The sequence below is a fragment of the Engystomops pustulosus genome, chromosome 1, assembly GCF_040894005.1.
Source record: "Engystomops pustulosus chromosome 1, aEngPut4.maternal, whole genome shotgun sequence".
NCBI classification, from domain to species: Eukaryota; Metazoa; Chordata; class Amphibia; order Anura; family Leptodactylidae; genus Engystomops; species Engystomops pustulosus.
The window spans coordinates 75,076,475-75,100,699 of record NC_092411.1 but is presented as its reverse complement, the minus strand read 5'-3'; the positions used below and the strand labels follow the sequence as shown (position 1 = coordinate 75,100,699).

Genomic DNA, 24,225 nt, shown 5'->3' with positions numbered 1-24,225 from the left:
AATATATTTATTAAAGATATAGAGGCAGGGATTAATAGCACTGTGTCTATTTTTGCAGATGACACCAAGCTGTGTAGTGTAATACAGTCTATGGAGGATGTTCATAGGCTGCAGGGTGACTTGGACAAACTGAATGTTTGGTCGTCCACTTGGCAAATTAAGTTCAATGTGGATATATGTAAGGTTATGCATTTCGGGGCTAATAATCCTCAGGCAACATATGTCCTTGGGGAATTAAATCTTGGAGTCCCTTGTTGAGAAGGACCTGGGGGTACTAGTAGATCATAAATTAAATAACAGCATGTAATGTCAATCAGCCGCCCCTAAAGCCAGCAAGATCTTGTCATGTATCAAAAGTGGTATGGACTCTTGGGCTAGGGATGTAATATTATCACTGTACAAGGCATTGGTTCAGCCTCACCTGGAATATGCTGTCCAGTTCTGGGCACCGGTCCATAAAAAGGATGCCCATGCAGAAATCCTGAAACTGGCGCCCCCTGCACACTGCACAGGCAAACTGCACATAGTACAGACTGCACTGTTCTTAGTAAATTGCCCCAATATGTCATTTGGAATGTGCAGTGAAAATCGGGAAAACAAAATCCTAGAGAAAATGATGCAACTGTAGGGTTTTTGTTTTTGTCAATTACACCTTATTTGGAATTTTTTTTCAATCTTCCCAGTTCATTGCACGGAAATAAGGGTCTGAAACAAACTTCTATTTAGAAATGTAGCATTGTTTTTTGATTAAATGACACCCCTTTTTCACTGATAGTGAAAAAGTAGCATTCATTGTATGAATAAAGTTTTCTATAAAATATTAAATGCACACCTCCATCATCCTAGAAAAGAATGACGGCATAAGGATAACTATATATAATGACAGCATAGCATTAAGCAATTACCATACTCACTACAGGGAAAGTAATAAATAGAGATGTATTGCATGGGGCAAATTGAATTAACAGAAAGTCACATGTTGGGGATTTGTTTTCTCATCTCTACCTGCTGATTTTGATGTGATGAAATAGATAGAATGCTTTACTACAGACACCTTACAACTGATCATTGCAGTCTGGGACCAAAGTAAAGTATCCAGAGAGCTTCACCAAAGGTCACAGTGAAAGTACAAAGTTGTGTGTACTTAAGTAGGGGACCACATGTAATCGTAAATTTGATTATCTTTATTGAGGACGCATGCAAACTTGTCTTGTGTTGTTGTGTACGGGGAATCTCTTCATGATAGACGGGAGACATATTATGGCTAACGGTATGTCGTCACACTACTAATTTTACATACTTGAATGGTTACATGCTGCTGTGACATGAGGTCTTGACTAGATATGCACGATAGCACTTATTTAATTTTTGCACGTGATATATGTGTTTGGCACGCCATGGCATGACTTCATACAAATTAACATTTAATGATATTCTTTACTCATGTCCCATGAATTCTTTATGTGATATCCTCATCAATCCAAAGTGATCTACCTGTTGTTGTTCATTTTTAAACCTCTGTCTTGTTTTTGTTTAGACTGACTATTTAATAAAAGAAATTTGTCTTGATTTAAATTGGCTAAGTCTTTTGTATAGGTGTTGTTGTGTACTTGTAGTCAGGAGTAATTTCCAGGGGTGGGATGCAGCCGGCTCTTCCAAGCCAGGGAGAAACAGATCAGAGCTTTCCGCTCCCTGCTCTCCACAGCTCCCATGCTGATATGCCTTGTGGGATGTAGGCAGAGACAGACTCAGAGCTCTCTCTTGCGCTGCTCCTCTCCCAGAGCAGAGTAGATAGCCAAAAGGTGACCTAATGATATCAGTAGTTTTCCCTCAATGAAGCAGCAGATCAGCACAAGTCCAAGTCCCTGCTCCCTCCTCCTCTCTGCTCCGACAGCTACAGAAAACAAGGAAGGGGAGGAGGCAGAGCCTGGAGATAGATGGACACATAGAAAGTCGGAGGTTAGTTCCTGTCTGTGCTGTCCCCTCCTCAAATATGCGTAAATGTGTATTAACACATAACCGTTCTTTTTGTGCACATACTTTACATATACAGTACGTGTCGTTTGTACATTCTCTCAGTATCAACCTCTCGTTAAATCCGACACAGTACTGGTGCTCCACAATGCAGTATATGACATGTCTGCCCTGCCTTAGATTTCATCTAAAACCTGCGGCAGAATAATACGTTGCTATTGCAAAGTCGGTCCTTCTCTCCCTTGGCTACAATATGTGAGTAATAAAATACTTGATTTCTGCATAGAATGGTGAGTAATACATCTTTCTCTCATATTTTGTCATTTTTGTTGCTTTTTTGTTACATGTTTTGCTATAGTTTTTGATGCATATGCATTTACTTTATTTTTCATTAGAGAGTGGAAATCTAATGGAACACCTTTAATTCTGTCTGCTGAATTCAATCTATGCTCACACAGCTGCAGCAAAATATGCACCCAAAATAGATTATTTTGTACATTTAGGGCAGTGTTTTTCAGCCTTTATATCCCTGAAAAATACATTTCAGAGCTATACAAAATGTTATTTTTTTACAGAAGGCCTATTAAAACTCTCTGTATGTGTGACAATTATGGGGGAGATTCAGGGCTATGAAATGGAATGACTATTAGTGCTTGTCACAGCCTTTCAGTCAGTCCCTGTCACAGCCTGTCTGTCAGTCCCTGTCACTGCCTGTCTGTCTCTCTGTCTCTATCCATCTTACCTTACACATAAGCTCACACATAAGGTGTCTTATACTCATTGCCTATAGTAACCAGAGCTCATATTAATTACTTGTGGCAGAACAGCAACCAATCACAGCTCCGCTTCCAACTGCCACAGCTGCAGCAGACAATGGCTCCTCTGTATGGGGGGTAATAAGTGGATTTTAGAAAGCGCAGGGTGTCAATTTTGGCTCAAAGCCTAGCCTATGACATTCCCTGAGTCACAGAGAGCAGCTGTGCAAAATTTGGTGACTGTAAATGCGACGGTGCAGATTCCTTTAGCGAACGTAAATACATACACACACATCCACTCTTTATATATTAGATGTGTGTGTATATAAATGTGTATGTGTGTATAAACAAGTGTTAGTATACAAATATGTATATTATTTTAAGGGGAAGGGGGGTCCCCTGAAGTTGGCTATGGGGGCCAGTCTCTAGTTATACCCCTGAAAAGAAACCTGTCACCAGGTTTTACCTCACTAAACTACCTTTTCTCCCAACTATGGTATCATATGTCCTTTCTAGGATTCCCTCTAAGATCTAAAATCTCATATTTTACATATAAAATATTTCCCCCCAAAGAAATATGCTAAATGCAGAGTTTGAAATGGAAGTAAAAGATAAAGATCCTGTTATCACTTATTTTAACTGCCTGTATTTCCAGTTCTGTGGCTCACAGCATGCTTCTAGTTATTATTATTATAAATGGGACAAAGATTGGAGCATCTGGAGTGTAACTCCTCCTGCAAAAAAGGTGAAAAGAATCCTATTTGGCTGACTTTGTGGGCGATTGTTTATAGCTAACTGGGTAAGATTTCACATTAAAGAGGGGATTTTAGAAAGGACATATCATACCTTACCTGAGGGGGCTAGTAGTTTATTGTGGTTAAACCTGGTGACAGAGTCCCTTTAAGTTAGTGGAGATTGACAGATCTACTGGTCTGTCTTGTCTTAATGTCAGGGAACTTATCTATCACATACTAGACCAGGACTCTACTAGACCAGGACCAGGACTATTTCCTACTCTTCTATGTTTGGATTGTCCAGTCTTTGTCTCTGCGTTTGCATTTCGGCACAAGAAGGGACTGTTGACCTGTTATCACCTACCGCTTAGCTTACGCTGGGCAATTAGGTAGGGACAGCTGGGAAGGAGATTAAGACTAGGAGTTCATTCTTCTTCCAGTCCACCATAGCAGTTCCCCTACAGCAGAAAAAAACTACAAATCCTTTTTAACATGAAAGAAAACTATGGATGTCCACATATTATTGTTTTAACTTTAGTTTTATCTTTTATTATATACTCTTTTAACTATTCTATTTTTTACAGCCACAAAATAGAACTAAGTGTCTTAATGACAGCCAGGACAGGTCACACTGCCCTTTTCCTTTTCTTAAGCCTTTTATAGTCTTTATCACTCACCATAAGTAATAATAGCACTCAGTCTGCCAATCTGTACTTAGAAAGTAGATACAGCATTCAGATAACAAGATTTGGCCGCACAGACTTGGAGATGGATTTCTTTTTAACAGTACATAAATGTGTGCATTGCCACAGCAATCGTTCCTATCTCCTTGATGTAAGCATTCTCCTGCACTTGATATAGATCTCCAGTTGCTATCAATACAAAGTAGGTTTCATTTTTTTTCAGATAGCTCACAAATTATCACATTCATATTATCAATATAGGGGAACTTGTTATGGCAGAGCAGTAAAACCCTATTGGGTTTGTGGGATATTAATATGTGGTAAGTGTTATTGGAGATATATATATATATATATATATATATATATATATAAGATAATCCTTTATTAGCCCCAAAGTGGGGAAATTCACAGCATTTACAGCAGCAGAGAGGGTACAGAGAGTGAAGCACAAACTATGACAACAATATTATTAGGGATAAATGAACAAAAAGAAAAGGGGGATAAAAAGACAAAAAAAGAGACAAGCAATGATCGGCCGTTTGATGTTTAGTCTGTGGATGGGACTTGCAGGGACTGGTAAGGTGGGGGGCGCAGGTTACTTCTGTTTGGGCCTTGTTTGTTGAACAGCCTGATGGCAGCGGGGAGGAATGACTTACGATAGCGCTCCCTTTCACATTTGGGGTGAAGCAGTCGGTCACTGAATGTGCTCCCCAATGCCACCACAGTCTCATGCAAGGGATGGGAGCTATTCTCCAGAATAGACTTCAACTTACACAGTGTCCTCCTCTCAGCTACCACCTGCACTGTGTCAAGAGGACCCCCCAGGACAGAACTGGCTTTCTTAATCAGTTTGTCCAGTCTGCTCCTCTCTCTAGCTGAAATGGTGCTTCCCCAACAGACTACACCAAAAAAGATGGCTGGTGCCACTACAGAGTTGAAGAAGGTCTTAAGAAGAGCCCCCTGCACTCTGAATGCCCTCAGCCTTCTCAGCAGGTGTAGCCTGTTCTGACCCTTCCTGTGAAGTGTGTTTATGTTCCCTGCCCACTCCAGTTTATTGTTGAGGAGGACACCCAAGTACTTATAGGACTTCACTGCCTCAATGTCTGTCCCATGGATAACCACCGGTTGAGAAGGAGGACTGTGCTTACGAAAGTCCACCACCATCTCCTTGGTCTTCCCAGCATTAATCCTAAGGTGGTTTCGCTGGCACCAGTCCACAAATTTCCAGATCAGTTCTTTGTACTCCCTGTCGTTCTCACCTGTAATGAGGCCTACTATTGCAGAGTCATCAGAGAACTTCTGGAGGTAGCAGCTACTTGAATTGTACCTGAAGTCTGCTGTGTACAATGTGAAGAGGAAGGGAGCCAGAACCATACCCTGAGGTGCACCTGTACTACTCATCACAGTATCCGACACACAGTCCCGGGCTCTCACATACTGAGGTCGGTTTGTGAGGTAGTCTAGGTTCCAACTAGAGAGATGGTGGTCCACTCCAGCCAGATCCAGTTTATCCCTTAGTAGCCCTGGCTGTATGGTATTGAAAGCACTGGAGAAATCAAAGAACATTATTCTCACAGTGTTCCCAGGTTTCTCCAAGTGAGAAAGAGTTCGATGTAGTAGGTGGATGATGGCATCATCTACACCAATGCCTGGCCGATAAGCAAACTGTAGGGCGTCCATAGATGAGCTCAATAGAGGGCGGAGATGTGCGAGAACCAACCTCTCGAAGACCTTCATCAAATGGGATGTTAATGCCGCCGGTCTGTAGCTGTTGAGGTCCGATGGGTGAAGTGTTTTTGGAACTGGTACCACACAAGATGTTTTCCACAGTTGTGGTACCCTTCCCAACTCCAGGCTCATGTTGAACATATGTGCAATGATACCATAAAGCTGATCACCATATATATATATTTGTGCAGCACATTCTGACTGCACTGTATTTTAATCCTCTGGCTTGTGAAGTCCCACATAATTAATCTCATAAGGAAGAGCGAATGATGGAATAATATATTTAAGAATAAGTAACCTTCTCATAATTCCATAATTGAGGTTACAAAGCACTTTACACCATTCTCAACCAGTTTCCTTACAAACATCTTAAAAAGTCTGTGTTTTTACTTTGTGGCCAAACAGATAATAGATAAAGTAATTTCCCTCTCATTTTACCTTCAGTTGTCATTATATTTCAATGCATTTCCCTCATTACCTTACAAATGCTGTCATGACATACGATATTGGATTATAATGTAGGTGGATTCTAGGGGGCCCATGGCCACCCAAACCACCCACCAAATTTTATATTTAGGACCTTCACCCATAAAATCCACATACATCTGTGCCTGCTCTCAATACACATGTACACAATAGCCATTTCAGGACCTTTAATGGTCTTCTAAAGGTTCTGAAATTGCAGATGGAATGCAGGCACACATTTTCCATTCCCGAGAAGCCGCATATATGTAGGAAGTGATTCCAGACATATAGGGGCTATAATACTCATACAGCCCAGGACTCATGGCAGTCTTAATCCGCCCCTCATGAGATACCTTTTCAAGATTCTCCAAATCTTTACCTCCAAATTTCTTATTATCTGGGGTTTTTTCACAGGTTGCAGGGTAAAACAACTCTACTATTGTATCTAGTAGAAAATAACATGATTTTATTTTTTTCCTTATTATAATTATTACAAATAATGTGTACAGTATGATCACACGTGACAGTTTTGCAACCCTAAAGAGAACCTGGCTAGCCGCTGGCTAGCTCTTATATTACTGGCCATGCACGGTGAACCTGTGCTGTTGGTCAGGGATGTGCAGGCTGGCGCCAAATTCACGGGCACACTATGCGTGGGAATTCCAAATAGGATTACAGTGTTGTGAAGCTGGGGGCAGTGCAGAGGGGTGTGCAGAGGTGCATATGAGGCAGAGCAATCATGATCCAAAAAAAGCAATCCAAAAAATAGTTTTTGGAGAAAAGCAGAGGAACCATGGTAGAACCTTCTGGACACTTTTACAGTCCAGTTTGAGGTTAATGGAGCATGTTGCATGCTGCAAAAATCACTCCAATCTTTGATGATCAAATGAATATTTAAGTAGATATTTTTTATATTCAATTTTTAAATAGAAAGCTTGTGGAAACCTGATTTTTGGCGGCATCAGCATGACAATGCAATGATAACTCAATTCTAATGAATAAATAGTCTTAAAGGAAATCTACCATTAATGTCAAGCATGATAAACCAGAGACACTACTCACTCACAGATCCAGGCACTGTGACGGTGGTAAAATTCTTGTATTTGTACAAACACTGTCAACCACTACCCCTCTGCTCCCTTTGTACTTCCCCCTCTCTCTGACGTACAAGGGCAGTTCAAGTACCCGTGTTTGACGACAGAGGGCATTCCTGGGGGAAGTTGGTGTTAGTGTTATCATTGTGTGCTGCCATCTATCAAACGACAGCAAAACAAATTGCAGACTGATTGATTGGTTAGTTTGGATTTGGCAGCCATTTGTGTATGACGTGTTTTGTGATTTTCGCTAAAATGGAAAAAGAGCAGTATAGTTCGGTAATTCGCTTTTGTTTTTGGATGGGAAAAAATGCGAGGAGATAAAAGCAAAGTTGGGTGCTGTTTATGGGAACACTCTGCCATCTATGACCATAGTTAGATATTTGTTCAACGAATTTAAACGTGGGCAAACTTCCGTTTTTGATGAAGAGCGACCAGGACGCCCGGCAGACATGGTTACCAAGGAAATCATTCAAAAAGTCCACGACATGATGCTCGCTGACTGTGAAAGTGCGCAAAGTAGCAAAGGCCGTAGATGTGTCGACTGGAATGGCATTTAATACATGTCAGCCCCATTTAATACATGTTAGCCCACTGTAGACAACAAGCAGATGCGTCTGTTAACTTGGAAGCAATGTTTGGAGCAATTTAAGCGAGATCCGAAGGAGTTTTTACGTCGAGTTGTCACCGTTGATGAAACCTGGATTCATTATTACACACCAGAAACTAAGCAACAATCAAAACAATGGATTTCTCCTAGTGAATATGCTCCAAAGAAGACGAAGACGGTCCCATTGGCCGGAAAGGTCATGGCGACAATTTTTTGGGATGCAAAAATTATTCCAAAAATATCTCATTATTTGAACGCACTGAATTGCATGTGTTTTATAGATGGAAACCCCCGTTAGTATCAAGAATAAAAGTAATGTGGGAGTATGGAAGGTTTTAGGGACAGCTGAAGAGTCTGCTCGGTAAATGGAGCTTACTGCCTTCTAGGTTTGGCAGATAGAGAAGATTATGACATAGAAACATTGGCCATAGCTCCCAGAGGGGTTATTGAATCTCCATGGATCCTTGGTAATTGGTTATGCTACATTTGAACAGCTGACTACAAATATAATTGGTTTGTGCAACAAACATTTATTTTGGCTTGTTTAGCCCAACATAACTTCTAAATGTGTATTTTCTTAACTTATTTGCCTGGACATGCTTTAACAAAGAAGGGAAAAAATTTTAAGTTGAGTTGTACAAACAAAATTACCTTTTTCGCACAATTCAGCTTTCTGCTTCTGTTGTTTTAAATGTCAAGACTTAGAGTCTGTAGCTCCATGCGACCTTGACATTATAGGATTAAATAAACTTTAATTGCAAACTTCAATATGAGATATGGACCCTGTCAGATGAAGTAAATTCCTCTTGCACTTGACATAATGCTTACCGTACTATTTTAACCACATTTTACATACTTTTTATTTTATTATACTTTTTATGTTGCAAAATAAGAAATGTTAGGTTGTGACATCAATCTAATACTGGCTTTCATTTCATACACTTTCCAATATCTCACTCACTGTTGTAAAAAAAATATATGTAGCAACATATCAAATTAGCATTTTGCCACAACTGTCTGTCTATAGTTATTGCATTAGGGTTTTTTACCTGTATATACTTATCTGTCCGTAAACTAAACCCCACTTAACATTTTATAGGTCTCAATCATGCCACTGAGACTCCTCTGACCTACAATATGAGGGCATGGATATCTCAGGACAGGACACTAGAATATCCTGTGATCTAAATTAGCAGAAGATTCTTAATAATGATAGTTTGAGATCATTTTTATAATCATGAAGCGAGAGTGTTGTGAAACAGGCTGCTCGGTGCCCTTAGTTACAGTGGTACTTCTCTGATTCAAAGGAAGATCAGGCCAAAGGCTAAAGATCATACTCTCTCTCCTCTCTGTTTCTTTACGCAACTCTGAACAGTGAGTGTTAACCCTTCTGCTCTCTTACTTGCTTTAGAATGCTATCAGCATTATTTTAAAACATGAAGCAGAAAGTGAAGGAATTAAACCTCACTACCCAGAGTTGTGTAAACCAACACAAGGGGATTAATTATCCATAGACAAACACTGTACAGGCTGTAAAATGGATCTCTACAAGAGACACCTCTGTAGCCCAATTTTTTACAAAATAAGCAGAATTCAACTATAACTTTTTCTAGGTCCAGACCTGTGTTGCATCCCACAGATGACATATTGAATGTTGATCTCAAAGAACTTAGAGGTTAAGTCAAGGCATTCACTTCTTTATCATATGTCTGAAACCCTTCCTGAAAATTTTTTTAGTGTCATCCTGCTGTTAGAGGTTATAACAGGGAATATAAGTTAAATGAAGCGTTAAACAAACATATGTTAGGTGGTATTTATGAAAGTAACACAAAAATGATTTCTATTATCTATTTTTACTACCAAAACATTCCACTACATCAGTTGGCTTGCCAACTTCCTATCTTTCATCATCCTACCATCTTGTAGATATCATGTAGAAAATGATATTTTCTTCAGGTCAGATAACTTCTAGGTGATAAGCCAAGAAAAAAATTCTGATACCACTTTAACTGCAATCCTCATCAAATGAAAGAATGGAAAGCTCTTAATTATGGTGGTTCTCTATCTTTTCCTAATTTCTTTCACTTCATTGACTTAGAACACTTAATTTCATTATCCTTTTTCCCAGTATCCTGGACTACTCGATTTTGCAGGTGATTTATCTGGGGTGGACATGTTCCTATATTATAGTCAGGTTAGTTGTACATTTATCCAAAGTAGGTTGTTGGTACAATCTGGTTGCAGGATATTCAATTTTAGGATAGTAATTCCAGCTTTATACTCTATCTCAGTCACATTTATAACACCATAACAACATAAGTCCATCAGTGCAGCATCTGTGCTGCTATTGCTACAAGCCACAATGATAATGGGATCCAATAATAAATCCTAAAATGAAACAATGATGGCTACCTCTACTAGTAGTAGTAATTTTTGCTTTGAGGCAGAGATATGTTATAAACTTTTTCCCAGGATGCACATAAAGTCTTCATAAAGCACCCGCACAATGCTTCACAAAGATGTAAGCTAAATTAAAAAGTAAATTAAGGATCTGACTACATTATAGCTTTTAATACTATTATTCAGGTTCACTCACCGTTTCTGGCACAAAGCGAAAGCTGATGAGGAGAAGGATCTGTGCAACCAATATGGCAAATGAGAGGTTCGCATGGATATGGTAGCGTTGATTTCGGATTGTGCTCACTGAGCTATGAAACAAAACATAAAGTAGGAATATATGAGTCAGTACTTTAAGCACATCAACTCAGATATTTACATGGGGTAAAAGCTTTTGGACTTCTAAAGAAAAAAAAAATTAAATAAAATTACCTGAATGCAATTGTAAATTGGAAGGAAACAATACAATGATTACAAATTATTCTTTTTCCAACTCCTTAGATACAGGCGATAGGAAATGATTGTACAAGTAAAAGGAACAGGCAATGTGTAGATGAAAAGTGCTTTAAGATCTCATCTTTATCTATTATCTTAATTGCACATTATTGTTTAGTCTTTATCTGTTAACTGCCTGGACTAAAAGCTCTGGATGGTTTTCTGCAAACATTAAAATGACTTTCCCTTTTTAGTGGATCCAAAAGGAGAGGAAAACAAAAAGTAAGAATATTGTAGATATGACAAAGTCTTTTGAAAAGATGTCTACTGACATTCTATGTGGAGATCCAAATCTCACACTAAAAGCACTACTCTGCATTGCCTAGATGGAGATGTTTATGAAATACTGTCTCTGGCTGGATAACCATATTGAATGGATCCTTAAAGAGTAACCGTTCTTTCTGATAATTTTTTATATTGGGTGGGGTTAGCGTTATGAACTTGTTTGAAATATACTTCAATAAGCAATAGGCTGCAAGGTGCCCTTTAATAAAGGCTTTACTTTTCCATTGCCAAGGGCTGTCTGTCTACCAGATTGAAGAGAGGACTCTCTCTACTCATCTCCTGTTTGTTTCTACAGTTGTGAGCAATGAGGGTTAACCCTTCCTGCTCTCTCCCTGGCTGTAGTATGTAACAGCAACCTTTTACAGCCTCCCCAAGGTGCACAAGGGGCTCTCCCCCTTGAAAGGGCGCCCTATTGTATCTGGGGTTGACAATATTACACAAAACTTGGGGATATACCTTGACAAGGTGTTAAGAGAGTTTGTTATAGCACTCCCCTCTTATACAAGAGATACTCTAGACCTCTTGTCGAAACTAGAAGGTATAACTCTCGACAACGACCATATCATAGGAAGTGTGGATGTAGAGGCGTTATATTCATCTATACCCCATAATATGGGCCTAAAGGCAGTGGCACATTTCCTGAGGTCGAGGGGGAGGCAGCATGAGACACACAACAGGTTCCTTCTGAAAGCCTTGGAATTCTGTCTAACCAAAAACTTTTTCCTCTTTGATGGCAAATTCTACCACCAGCTCAGGGGCACAGCAATGGGTTGGCCCTGTGCGCCAACCTATGCCAATTTGCTCCTGGGCTGGTGGGAGGAATCCCTGGTGTTCAATGATGACAGCACATTGGATACAGACAAAATAGAGGCATGGCACAGATACATAGATGACGTGCTAGTCATCTGGAGAGGCCCGGCCTCGGAGTTTGCCATCTTCGTCCAAAAACTTAACAGTAACCCAATAGGGCTACGTTTTACTTATGAGAGCTCAGGAACTAAACTACCTTTCTTGGATGTCCTAATTACAAAGGATGAACAGGGTGGCCTTGCTACTGAGGTGTATCGAAAAGCAACCTCAACCAACTCACTTCTCAGATGGGAAAGCTGCCACCCCATCCCCCTCAAACGAGGTATCCCTAAAGGGCAATACCTCCGCCTAAGGAGGAATTGCTCAGGGACAAAAAAATTCATTAAACAAGCCAAGGACCTTCGCAGGAGATTCCAGGACAAGGGCTATCCGGATGGACTGCTGAGGACAGCCTTTAGGGATGCTCTAAGTAGAAATAGGAACGACCTTCTCCGAAAACAAGAGAAAACTAATGAGGACAAAATGATCAGGCTGATCACCACATACGATAACGGGGCACCGAGTGCTCGTAAAATTCTAGAAAAGCACTGGGACATCTTACTGATGGACCCTGATGTGAGAGATGTAATCAGCACCCACCCAACTGTGACATATAGGAAAGGCCGCTCACTAAAAGATAGACTAGTTCATAGTCACTTTACACAAGAGCAGCAAACCACCTGGCTTGACAAAACTCCTGTTACTGGTAACTTTGGCTGTAGTGGATGCATCGCTTGTCCCTACATGGCAAGAGTCAAAACCTTCACATCTACAGTAACGGGTAGAACCTTCACAATTAAACAATTCATCAATTGCAGGACAGAAGGAGTAGTGTACAGGGCGGTATGTGAATGTAAACTTGAATACATTGGCAAGACCATATGCCAATTGAGAAGGAGGATAGGAGCGCACCTGGGTGATATCCTACACAAAAGGGATACACCTTTAGCCCGTCACATCAATCTGGTTCATAATGGTGACGCAACTAAACTTAGGTTCCATGGGATAGAGGCTATCCCGAGACCAATTAGGGGAGGAAACTGGGACAGATCCGTCTTGCGATGCGAAGCAAGATGGATATTTCTCCTGGACACAGTGGCCCCTAGGGGTCTAAATGAAACCCTTAGTTATGCCTGCTTCCTCTAACCTTTCCATCCCTCTCCTACCGTCCTTGATGCGGATTACCTCCATACCATCATTTCTAGCTTATTCCTTTGTATGTTAATTACCTCCTAGCCCATACTGCCTCAGACAAGAGGACCAACTGAATACTCCTAGAGTTGTAATTGTTGCCACTCTATACATTTTTCTCTGCCATATAAAACCAAATTTCCTTTTAGACCTAATTGTCTCCATCTTAAAGGACTTTGTATAGGTAAATCAGGTCATGTAAACTTTCATGTAAACTTATAAAATTACCTTTGCATCCCGGTCAAAGTACAATGGCCGGAACTCCCAAATGATAGGAGACTCACATCTTCCTCCATGTGTACCTGCATCTCGTTACCACCAGGGTTGCAAGTCAAGGAGGATGTCGACAATCATGTACGAGAGGCAGGCGGATCACCCTGAGTGCCACCGTACATAGATCCCTCCCACGCCATGACACTAACCCCGATACACGTCACAGGGGGCGTGGCATGGGCGGATCCGGAACCGGCTTTAAATGGACGCAGGCGCAGCAGATTCGCGCCGACGCCGTGCTTCTTTACCTAGTGTCTAGGTGTATACCTGCAGCTCTCTTAAAAGCACAGGACGGGCCACTGCCCGCTTTTTGCAGACTATTTAGCGTTAGCGAAGTCGATTGCCCACCGCGGCGCAGCAAGTATACGAGCACCAATACTACGATCTTTAGTTTCCCCTGAGGAGTGCACATGGATCGTTGCACGAAACGCGTAGGGAACCAATACAGAAGAACAGCATAGAGCAAGGGCATAACAGCCTGTGCAGGGAAAGTGTGGGACCGCCCTTGTAAGGGCTGGGAGCAAATGAAAAAAGGGGATCAGGACAATAGTGTGAATAGGGCATAATAGGTCTTCACTGCACAAAACGGTCCCTACCACGGCAGAACCCGGATGGAGATGGGTGAGATCCAACCTTTTTCCTACCCTAGCACTGGTACCTCTGCACTTTTCAAGTAGCCCTACCTAATGCTGCAATTGTAAATACTTTATTTTGTGTGATACGGGGTCAGTACCCGTCTCGTTTGGTGTTTATGTTTCACTAGGTCTTGTCTGTAATTGTAACCGTGTTATTATCTGGACCGCAGCGTAACAGGTGGTCCTTTTTATTCATCTATATTAAAAGTTATATTTTATTAATGTTGGCATACTGCTAGAATTTATTACGATTTTATGCCTATGGTCAGGTACCTGTAATATACGTATCACCCCAATCCAGTGATTAATACAGGGTACTCATCTCTATTCACTGGCTGTAGTATGCTATAAGATTTATTTTTAAATATCAAGCCAACAGTGAAGCTGCAGCTCAGAGCTGTGTAAACAAACACAGGGAGATTAAATGGAAGTTCACAGTTATCCTCCACAGACAGACCCCACACAGGTTGGAATATGGATCTCTACAGGAGGGAGCTCTGCAGCCTGATATTTTACAAACTAAGCAGAACTCACTATAAGAAAAATTAACTGAAATGGTGGTTCTGCTTTAAAGCAAACCAAATGTTTCAGTAGTAGCTGAGCTGATATGTATGTTTGTGGGAAATGATTTGATATAATTTATTTACTTAATTATCTTCTCTTTTTATGATTAGTAGTAGTATCTAGTCATAAGGATCCCATCAGTGATTGAGCGCTATCTCTGTATGAACCTTCACATACATTGAAGACTATTATTCACTTATAGGACCATCCCCAGGACTATATGATTGATTCTAAGAATAACAATAACAATAGCAAATATATCTACAAATAGGTCACACTGAATCTTTTTTATGCCAAAATGTGATATAATATTTTGCCACTATAGAGTTAGCATCCATCCAAGCATGCCTCTTTTACAAAATAAGTCTACTCTCAATCTTTTGTAGAACACTTGGTCACCCCTCCTGAAAATGTACAACATCAGGGTGGTATCATTCCCCTTTTTATTGTCAATTCTTTGTTAATGGTGTAACCCTACTGATATCTGTAATATTTAGACTAACATTTGTTAATTTTAGTCAAGCGAACATTAACAAAATGTAATCCTGTTTAAAAAAAATACTTAGAGCAGATAAGGGGATAAATCACAGAATTTAACAATTGAAATATAAATACAATCAATATCACAAAGTTCATTTTCATGTATTCGTTATAATATCCTATTATTTATTTGGAAGGTTTAGGAGCATCTATGAAGCACTTGAACTTTTAGCTTGAATGGAAGAGTCTAAAAGCCATGACAATTCTGTAATGTGGCCACAAGCTGTCAAGTATCCTTTGCAAGAACAGATGGTTTATGTGCAGAGATCAATTCACACGCTGCTTATTTATGACGATGCCAAAGTGAAACTTCAACAAATCCATGCTCTATGGGAGTGCCAATGCTACAAAGTCTTGCCCATGAATTTATCACCATCCATATGGAACCACTTATAATATACAGTATTAAGTGGACTCTTCAGGACAATACTGCCAGGTCTATTAACCATCTCCAGAAACAGCCTGTCCATAAGGCAACACATAGCAGGTACATCTGCCAGTAGTGACAAGCCTCGGGAAATCCATTTCAATGTCATTTACAAACAAGTTACCTTTAACATCAATGTAGATCTGCCATCCTTTATATTCAAGAAAACTGCCTTCAGTGTATGTGTTAACATTTCCACAGCCTCCAGTGACAATCTAATGAAACAATTCCACCCTGGCAATGTATTGCTATTGTGCAGATGGCATTCATAAACAATTCATCTGCACTTCCAAAAGTCCGGTGGGTCAAAACCTTCTGTTAAATGTGTTAAATGTCCATGGATTAATCTAAAATGCTGTTTTTCTTGCCTCAACGGTTTCCATTTTTTCACTTTGCACAATGTACTGATTCACTGAAGTCTGTCTGCATGGGGAATATTAAATCTGAGATCTTCTTTCAGCTGTCTCCAAAGGACAATTCTCCTTCTGTCTCATTCTAGCGAGTTAAAATCACTGTATATAAATTGTAGGTTTAATGGTGATATGTAGCTGGTGATAAACTTTTTTATGCATTGTCTACCTTCTTCACTGGTATCCAAAATATCATGAGGAATTAATGGTCATATAGAGAGATGTGTATTCTAATGATTTATTAACTCTTACCTACCCTATGGAAAGGAGGCTGTTTAAATCTTTATGTGCACGTTCACCTTAAAAATTACTTTAAAAAGCAGAAAACATTTGTTTGGGTTTTAAGAGTGGACAATCTATTTTAACGGCAATCTTCCTGTGTGGCCTGGACATCCCTGTACAACAAAGCTCTGAGGGTATAGCTTGGATCTCATTATAAAGCAGTAATCTTACTGTAGAATCTAGGCCCCACCTATTTACTGCCTGTGCAGTCTGGAACCTAAATAAAAACATTAAGGTTGTGCACAGTCTAAAATACCTCTAGATGGCTGACAATTTGGTCTGGACCTCCACTATGAAGGAAATCTGTCTGTGCACTCGGGACCCCCCTTTTCAGCACCAGTTTGACTGTGTAGCCTTCACTTCCGCATAAATCACAGTGTGGCTGTGTGGGCATGACCTCCTGTAACAGCAAACCAACATCCACAACAACTGTAGTCTATTTAGTCATGGTCTCCCCTATAACTGAAGTGTGTGCATGTAGCCTGTACCACATTTTCTAACAACTATCCATCTGGTCACAGCAGGGAAGCAGAGAGCTTCAAAAAGGGTCTAGATGCCTTTTTACACCTAAATAATGGTTATGTTATATAGAATTGTTTCTCCTAAATCCCTTTCAAATCCAATCCCTTCCTAGGGACCTGCCCTAAATCTAAATCCTGTGTAGTCTGGACCTCCCCTATCACTGCATCCTGTGTGGTCTGGACCTGCCCTATAACTGTACCTTGTGCAATCTGGACCTCCCCTATATCTGAATCCTGTGTAGTTTGGACCTTCCCTATAACTAGATCCTGTGTAGTCTGAACCTCCCCTATAACTGCATCCTGTGTTGTCTGGACCTGCCCTATAACTGCTTCCTGTGTAGTCTGGGACTGCCCTATAACTGCATCCTGTGTAGTCTGGACCTCCACTATAACTGCATCCTGTGTAGTCTGGACCTCCACTATAACTGCATCCTGTGTAGTGTGGAACTCCCCTATATCTGAAACCTATTTAGTCTGGACCTCCCCTATAACTGCATCCTATGTAGTCTGGACCTGCCCTATAACTGCTTCCAGTGTAGTCTGGACCTGCCCTATAACTGCATCCTGTGTGGTCTGGAACTCCCCTATATCTGAATCCTATGTAAAAGAAAAGAAAAAACAACAACGGCAGAGGACAGCGCTTCGCGTAATAACGTAGAGACAGGTCGGTACCAATTATGGTGAGAAGGTAGGTGCTCACCTGGTAACCACTTGTAATTAAGCGGTGTTAGTTATCCATTAGGAGGGAAAAGGTTCCTTATTTGTAAACTTAGGTTACTGCAGCTACTCCTAGGCTCTCCAAAGAACCGGTAACCAAAGGCACCGTAACGTAAATGATACAGGAATGCAAAAAAGGGGGGAGAAAGCCAAGTGGGTGTGCTTGTAACCAAAAATGGAATGAAATCTTCAGATATAACGGAGTTTATTGCTAAACATAAAAATCCAGTGGTAATGCGTTTCGGGGAAACCCCTTCGTCAGACCAAAAAGTGTGGAAGCTGAGTTACTGCTCAGACGGTCAGCTGTAAAAAAAAAGGCTTTCTCCCCCTTTTTTGCATTCCTGAATCCTATGTAGTCTGGGCCTCCACTATAACTGAATCCTGTGTAGTCTGGACCTCCCCTATAACTGCTTCCTGTGTAGCCTGGAACTCCCCTATATCTGAATCCTATGTAGTCTGGGCCTCCACTATAACCTAATCCTGTGTAGTCTGGACCTCCCCTATAACTGCTTCCTGTGTAGCCTGGGCTTGCCCTATAACTGCACCTTGCATAATCCGGACCTCCCCTATATCTGAATCCTGTGTAGTCTGGACCTGCCCTATAACTGCATCCTGTGTAGTCTGGAACTCCCCTATATCTGAGTCCTATGTAGTCTGGGCCTCCACTATAACTGAATCCTGTGTAGTCTGGGCCTCCACTATAACTGAATCCTGTGTAGTCTGGACCTCCCCTATAACTGCTTTCTGTGTAGCCTGGGCATGCCCTATAACTGCATCCTGTGTAGTCTGGACTTCCACTATAACTGCATCCTGTGTAGCGTGGAACTCCCCTATAACTGCATCCTGGGTAGTCTGGACCTGCCCTATAACTGCTTCCTGTGAAGCTTGGACCTGCCCTTTAACTGCATCCTGTGGAGTCTGGAACTCCCCTATATCTGAATCCTATGTAGTCTGGGCCTTCACTATAACTGAATCCTGTGTAGTCTCGACCTCCCCTATAACTGCTCCCTGTGTAGCCTGGGCCTGCCCTATAACTGCATCCTGTGCAGTCTGGACTTCCACCATAACTGCATCCTGTGTAGTCTGGACCTACCCTATAACTGTATCCTGTGTTGTCTGGACCTGCCTTACAACTGCACCTTGCGTAATTCGGACCTCAGCTATAACTGCATCCTGTGTAGTCTGGAACTCCCCTATAACTGCATCCTGTGTAGTCTGGACCTACCCTATAACTGCATCCTGTGTTGTCTGGACCTGCCTTACAACTGCACCTTACGTAATTCGGACCTCAGCTATAACTGCATCCTGTGTAGTCTGGAACTCCCCTATAACTGCATCCTGTGTAGTCTGGACCTACCCTATAACTGCATCCTGTGTTGTCTGGACCTGCCTTACAACTGCACCTTGCGTAATTCGGACCTCAGCTATAACTGCATCCTGTGTAGTCTGGACCTGCCCTATAACTGCTTCCAGTGTAGTCTGGACCTGCCCTATAACTGCATCCTGTGTGGTCTGAAACTCCCCTATATCTGAATCCTACGTAAAAGAAAAGAAAACAAAAAACAACAACGGAAGATTACGGCGCCTCGCGTAATAACGTAGAGACAGGTCGGTACCAATTATGGTGAGAAGGTAGGTGCTCACCTGGTAGCCACTTGTAAGTAAGCGGTGTTAGTTATCCATTAGGAGGGGAAAGGTTCCTTATTTGTAAACTTAGGTTACTGCAGCTACTCCTAGGATCTCCAAAGAACCGGTAACCAAAGGCACCGTAACGTAAATGATACAGGAATGCAAAAAAGGGGGGAGAAAGCCAAGTGGGTGTGCTTGTAACCAAAAATGGAATGAAATCTTCAGATATAACGGAGTTTATTGCTAAACATAAAAATCCAGTGGTAACGCGTTTCGGGGAAACCCCTTCGTCAGACCAAAAAGTGTGGAAGCTGAGTTACTGCTCAGACGGTCAGCTGTAAAAAAAAAAAGGCTTTCTCCCCCTTTTTTGCATTCCTGAATCCTATGTAGTCTGGGCCTCCACTATAACTGAATCCTGTGTAGTCTGGACCTCCCCTATAACTGCTTCCTGTGTAGCATGGAACTCCCCTATATCTGAATCCTATGTAGTCTGGGCCTCCACTATAACCTAATCCTGTGTAGTCTGGACCTCCCCTATAACTGCTTCCTGTGTAGCCTGGGCTTGCCCTATAACTGCACCTTGCATAATCCGGACCTCCCTTATATCTGAATCCTGTGTAGTCTGGACCTGCCTTATAACTGCATCCTGTGTAGTCTGGAACTCCCCTATATCTGAGTCCTATGTAGTCTGGGCCTCCACTATAACTGAATCCTGTGTAGTGTGGACCTCCCCTATAACTGCTTCCTGTGTAGCCTGGGCATGCCCTATAACTGCATCCTGTGTAGTCTGGACTTCCACTATAACTGCATCCTGTGTAGTCTGGACCTCCACTTTAACTGCTCCCTGTGTAGCCTGGGCCTGCCCTATAACTGCATCCTGTGCAGTCTCGACTTCCACCATAACTGCATCCTGTGTAGCGTGGAACTCCCCTATAACTGAATCCTGTGTTGCCTGGACTACCGCCTGTAACTGCAGCAAGACCTTCACTATAGCTGCATCCTGTGTATTCTGGACCTGCCCTATAACTGCATCCTGTGTAGTCTGGACCTACCCTATAACTGCATCCTGTGTTGTCTGGACCTGCCTTACAACTGCACCTTGCGTAATTCGGACCTCAGCTATAACTGCATCCTGTGTAGTCTGGAACTCCCCTATATCTGAATCCTATGTAGTCTGGACCTCGCCTATAACTGCTTCCTGTGTAGTCTGGACTTCCACTATAACTGAATCCTGTGTAGTGTGGAACTCCCCTATAACTGAATCCTGTAATGTATGGACTACCTCATGTAATAGTATGCTGCCAATGTAGTCAAGACCTTCACTATAGCTGTAATGTGGCAATACAGCCCATACCACCTCCTCTAAGAGAAGGATGACCATAAAGCCAAGAATTTCCCATATAAGAGCAGTCAGCATAACCCATATCACCTCACATTACAACAGTCTGGTTATTGTTAATAATAATAATAATAATAATAATAATAATAATAATAATAATAATATTATATGGTCTAGGTGAAACCCTACCACACAGTATAGGATGGACATACTCAGCCTCTGATAATTGGCTGTAATGTTTGTCTCATACCTTGTGCAGCTATATGACAGTATTATCTGTTCCTCCATGTATATGTACAAATGCTTTTCTCTTAGCTTGTCTGCATAGTCTGGAACTTCCCTTATGACTCCAGACTGAAAAGCTTAGCAGTATCTATTACATAAGCCAACAATGCTTTTATTTTCATTATAGTAATAAGATACAATCCACAAATACAACTGATAAGAGATAGCAGAAGGAACTTTTAATTGAGATTCACAATGAATGTGAAACTTTTAACAAATAAATAATTCAATGTGAATATATTTCGAAAAATGATATTAATAAAATATAATTTCATATTTGGAAAAGCAAAAACAATGCTTGAGTGTTTCATGTTATGCCTAATAATCGAGGTTGGAAATTTGTATAAAAAAATCTACAGAATTTACACCGTAATCCTGCCCATTAGTGTCTCTGCTATTATGCAATGTGATAATTACATAGCTCTACACTTGCTTCTCTGAGTGACAACATGGCAGATACAGTAATTAGAGCATAGCTACCTCTACGGAAGGTTGTGTTCTGTAAATACTATATGCATAGTAATGTTATACATGGATAATAATTCACCATATACTGCATATTCTTCCTACATGATACAATTCATATATACAGTATAACCTAATTATGAAAGCAAATCTACTTTACGGTGTATTATGCCATATTGTATCGGATAACTCTTCTATGTATCAGAGAAAACAAAGTTGAATACAACTTTTAATTCAGGGTTGAACCACAGGAAGGCAAAAAAAAACTTTTGAAAGCAGATGCAAACCAATAACATGGAAAAGATTCCTCCCTGACACTAATTATGATAGTCCAAATACATCCCAGGATTTACTTCCCATAAATGAAAATTTAGTTCATTACTTTCTTTACTTTTATGAAACATGTAATAATAATAAAAATAATAATAATTCCTTTATATATATATAGCGCACACGGATTTCGTAGCGCTGCACAGAGCTTGCTAACTTGGTCCAATGTATCAGCCATCAGATCATCCCGTGACATTATATAATGGGGTGGCTGAGTATTCACCTGCTATTGATGTATGACATAAATGTAGGTCTAGACTACCTCATTTTCTGTGCCTTGGGGGGGTCTGCACCCTCTTGTGGGTGGAGAATATGTGACTAACATAGAACTATGGGGTAATTTAGGGGATAGGGGTGCTGAGGTTATAGGACCACCATAAGGTGTCTATGAAATAAATAGAACAGTACCATAGACAATGTTGTATAGTTGGAGGCAAGATTTAGCAGTGGTCCTAAAAACTTCAGGTTATGCTCTGAGGAGCCCTGTATATGACTATCCCACTGAAGCATATGGTGTGGTGTTTATACAGACACTGTCACTATAAAGCTAAGTGGGCTATGTGCCTCCAGTGTGACATGCTTCTTTATTGTGACTGTCACTGCCTCTATCCAGGTTGTTCGATAACAGAACCCCCGTCAGGTCATGCTGATTCACATTGGATTCCAACAATGTTAGAGAATATATTTCATGTATTTGACAAGTGCATTAAATGAGTAGATCGTGCCTTTTTTGACCTGCAGTGATTTGATGGTCTTTCAGCCACCAGAATCCCTGTAAATGTCCTCTTCCCAGTAAATGGCCTATGTCTGTAAAGCAGCTGAGCAGAGATAATAAACTGCTGCTCTAAAACATGCCATGAAAGCAAATGGAAAACTCCTCTGATCAGGAAATTAAAGCAATTTGAGCAAAATCACCCAGCTGTTACAAATATATAGGCAAAATCCAATTAAAGGGTTGGTGAGAATTAATGGCATTTATGATTGAAAGAATCCTAATGTTACTGTGCAGCGCTAGTCTGATATGTGAACACGCATAAATCTCTGATAGTCTATAAACAGCAATATTTGCCTAGCAGGGAACAGAGGAAAAAAATGAAATATTATAAAATACTCACGAAAGTATCGCAAATGTGACCAGTGTAATTGCCAAGCAGAAAATGGACAGAGAACAACCAATGTAACTGATGGAGGACAGTGCCACCTGGTGGGTACTGGAGAGCTGTGCAACAGAAAAAGAAGAGAAAATACTCATTAATTTTACTTGAGGTTAATTTGGAATTATGACAAGTTTATCAATTTAACCTTAACACTCCAATCAGCACTAATTGTCATCCTATGCATACATTATTACAGATTTGCCATCAAACAGAATCTTCCTATGCACAAGGCTCCCAGTTATTTTATGTACAGCAGTGTAAAGTGCCTAAAGCCATGCAGCAATGTTCTGTGACTATAACAATTGTATAATTTACTTCCACAAAAATAATGAATTTAATTATCGGTTTCATTATCACAACTGAAAATGAATATTTTCCAAATTACCTATTTGTATATACAAAAATAAATCATTATATTCTATGTTGGTAGCTGGTCACACAGGAATCGCCTTATTTTCCCAGGATAACATATTAAGAATGTGCTCTCCTCAAGAGGATACTTCGGCACATTTACTTCGGTCTATTCGCGATCCAGAGTCGCGTTGTCCAACCTTGATTCGGAGCTAGCCGGCATTCACTAAGGTTGTGCGTCCGATATCCACTAGGTGTCGCTGCTGTGCTGAATTCCGCCGAATTTCACCTTCTTCATCCCGGTGTATGTGAGTGCTATTCTTGCGACACAATCTTTTTTTAAAAATACGTCGTTTTTTCCAAATCCATCGGGTTTTCCTACAGCCACACCCCCCGTCGCGTGAAAGCTGGCGCCGATGTGCCACAATCCGATCGCGTGCACCAAAATCCCAGGGCAATACAGTTCAAATTGGAAATATTCGGAAAACCCGACAAAAACGCGTGATTCAGACTCTTAGTAAATTAGCCCCAATATCTATAAATAAAATATGGTGCTGTAGAAAAACACTATACAACAGCACAATGATTGCCTATAGGTCTATAGTGTAGCTCAGTATGGCCCATAAGGCCAGCGTCACCTGATGACGCCAATCGGCTTCCTGCACACATTCTATCATACAGCCTCATATACATGACTGTAACCATCTACATGAGCCATAAGGAATAAGAACATCAGCATTTCTGCAATCACGTTGATTTAGATACCTGTCATAATTTATGGAAATCTCATGGATTGATAAAATAAAATGACCAAAGTGTATACCTGAGCACTGTGTATCCCAAATAAGTCGGGAATAATAGAAAGTCTATGGACTTTCTAGGAATCAAACAGTTGATAACTCAGCTGCGCAAAGACAAAGAAATGTAGGAAGCCATTTCTTTAGTGAATGCTTCTATCCCTTCTCGGTACTTCCCAGTGGGGGTCTCAATCCACTAATAAGTACCCTTTAAAAAAATGTTCCTCTCAATTGATTCTCCAA

General features: G+C 40.8%; 1 protein-coding gene across 2 annotated transcripts in view; it reads right to left on the bottom strand.

The window, feature by feature from the left end:
• ADGRD1 (adhesion G protein-coupled receptor D1) overlaps nucleotides 1-24,225 on the bottom strand; it is a 430,427-nt gene that overhangs the window by 113,602 nt on the left and 292,600 nt on the right. For both annotated transcript variants that reach the window (XM_072144407.1, XM_072144408.1), the window contains 2 exons: nucleotides 22,793-22,896; nucleotides 10,640-10,751 (listed from right to left, as the gene is read on the bottom strand). In XM_072144407.1, the coding sequence (XP_072000508.1) occupies nucleotides 10,640-10,751; nucleotides 22,793-22,896 (216 nt within the window). The remainder of the gene's footprint in view (nucleotides 1-10,639; nucleotides 10,752-22,792; nucleotides 22,897-24,225) is intronic.